The following is a 2,254-nucleotide window of genomic DNA, read 5'->3' as shown; positions in this document are numbered from 1 at the left end:
TCTAGTGAAAAATAGGATGCTTTAGAAGATAGTGTGCTTTATATTACTGGTGGACTTCAAGCAGTAGTAGGTGATAGCATCTCAAAAATATTTTAGGTGGAGCCTAAGGTAGAAGATCCTGGAAATGTCATTTCAACTAAATTATCCTGTGATTATTTCACTGAAATGTGTATTCCATTTTCTTGGTCACTTTTTATCACTAAAATTCATAAGAATAGGGATCATTTCATTCTTTGCATTTATGTCTACCACAATGTTTCCACTTAATAAATGATTGTTGATTATGTTGATCTTTTTAATGTTTTTACTTCAACTAGGCAGTATCTTTCTTTAAAAGTTAGGTTCACTATAAAATAAAGCAATGCAGAAGTGATCTTAGTGTAATTGTATGCAATGTATACAATGGCTGCCTCTCTTTGTTCCCAAGAATCTTAATAATGCAGCTGGTTTAATACCCTGAAATGCAAAATAGAATTTCCAGGGTTTAGGATAATGCCATAATAATAATATTATTATTATTATTTTTCTCATGGAGCTTTATATTAGCATAATTTAATCCAATTCTCCAATATGATAGCAGTATCAACTCTTCCCACAGCTGAGACATATTACAGGTATAGACAAAGCTGCATAATCCATGATTTCTTGTGCCACGCCTTGAGGGAAAGACCATTTTCCCCAAGATGTCATTAAGCAAACTGGAATAATTTCAAATCCAATTATCATAAAAGCATCAGAGTTTACAGAACAGTCTCTTAATGGCTGCATTCCTGAGTGCTCTCTTCACATCTTTGTTCTTCAGGCTGTAGATGAGAGGGTTAAGCATGGCTGTTATCACTGAATAAAACATTGACATCAGCTTCCCCAACAATTTAGCAGACTTAGGTATCATGTAACAGATTATTCCTGACCCATAAAAAAGAGTGACTACAAGAAGGTGGGAGCCACATGTAGAGAATGCCTTAAGTCTCCCTGAGGTTATCTTCATCCTGATCACAGTCACTATTATAGAGCCATAGGAGACCAGGATCAGGGATACAGGTGCAAGAATGACTAAGATACCCATAAGGAAAATGGCTGTCTCTGCACTGTGGATGTCTGCAGATGCCAGGGCCAGGATTGCTGGGGGCTCACAAAAGAAATGATCAGTCTTATTGTCTCCTTGATAAGGGAGCCTTAATGTAAATGTTGTGTCCACCAAGGACACTAGAATACCAATAGCCCAGCACCCCAAGGATAGGTGGGCACACACCCTCCCTGTCATGATGAGTGGGTAGTGCATGGGATTACAGATTGCCAAGTACCTGTCATAGGACATCACAGCTAGCAGTGCACACTCTGTGCAACCAAAAAGGAGGAAGAGAAGAAGCTGAGATGCGCATCCTATGAAGGATATGTTCTTTCTCCTGGAGAGTAAGTTGAATAGGGTTTCTGGAACAATGGAGGTAGAAAAGAAGAGGTCAGCTGTAGACAAGTTGCATAGAAAAAAGTACATGGGTATATGAAGCTGTGAATCAGTCAGAACCAGGGTGATGAGGAGCAGATTTCCAAAAACAGTAACCAAGTAGACCACCAGGAATAGCACAAAGTGCAGCAGTTGAATCTGAGGATCATCAGAAATACCCAAAAGGACAAATTCTGTAACCCAGGTCTGATTGGTCTGGCTCATGCTCTTTTTGCTTCCTTAGAAAGGAGCCAACAAGAATTGATGTTTGGATGTAACCTGTGGAATTATAAAATCTAGTTTTTTTAAGGGAACTAAGATGCAACCTAATACAGTCTCCCACCCTTTTATAAATTTGTCCCTGTTCATTAAACTCTTTCAGTGATCCTTAATTCACTCCCAAAAGAAAGACATTCCATTGTTGTACAACTCTGTTAGAATATACCATCATCTTGGAACTATGCCAAAGGACAATAAAACTGCTTATCCTTTGACCTAGCAATTCCCCTTCTAGGTGTGTATCCCCAAGTGATCATAAAATGACCCAAATGTACAAAGTATTTTAGCAGCTCTTTTGGTACTGGCAAAGAAGAGAGAATTCTCCATCATTTGGGGAATGGCTAAACAAATTATGGTATATGAATGTAATGGAGTACTATTATTTTGTAAGAAATCATGAGCAGGGGCAGCTAGGTGGCGCAGTGGATAAAGAACCAGTCCTGGAGTCAGGAGTACCTGGGTTCAAATCCAGTCTCAGACACTTAATAATTACCTAGTTGTGTGGCCTTGGGCAAGCCACTTAACCCCATT

The 2,254-nt window shown here is 39.0% G+C and overlaps 1 protein-coding gene across 1 annotated transcript; it reads right to left on the bottom strand.

Annotated features, from left to right (window-relative positions):
- Nucleotides 1-733: 733 nt before the first annotated feature.
- Nucleotides 734-1,669, bottom strand: LOC141517332 (olfactory receptor 2D2-like). The gene has a single exon (XM_074228238.1). The coding sequence runs from the start codon at nt 1,667-1,669 to the stop codon at nt 734-736; it is 936 nt and encodes a 311-aa protein (XP_074084339.1).
- Nucleotides 1,670-2,254: the final 585 nt, after the last annotated feature.

Source organism: Macrotis lagotis, chromosome 1 (assembly GCF_037893015.1).
Source record: "Macrotis lagotis isolate mMagLag1 chromosome 1, bilby.v1.9.chrom.fasta, whole genome shotgun sequence".
In the NCBI taxonomy this organism is placed as follows: Eukaryota; Metazoa; Chordata; class Mammalia; order Peramelemorphia; family Peramelidae; genus Macrotis; species Macrotis lagotis.
The sequence above is the reverse complement of the archived record's forward strand: the minus strand, read 5'-3'. Positions and strand labels throughout refer to the sequence as shown.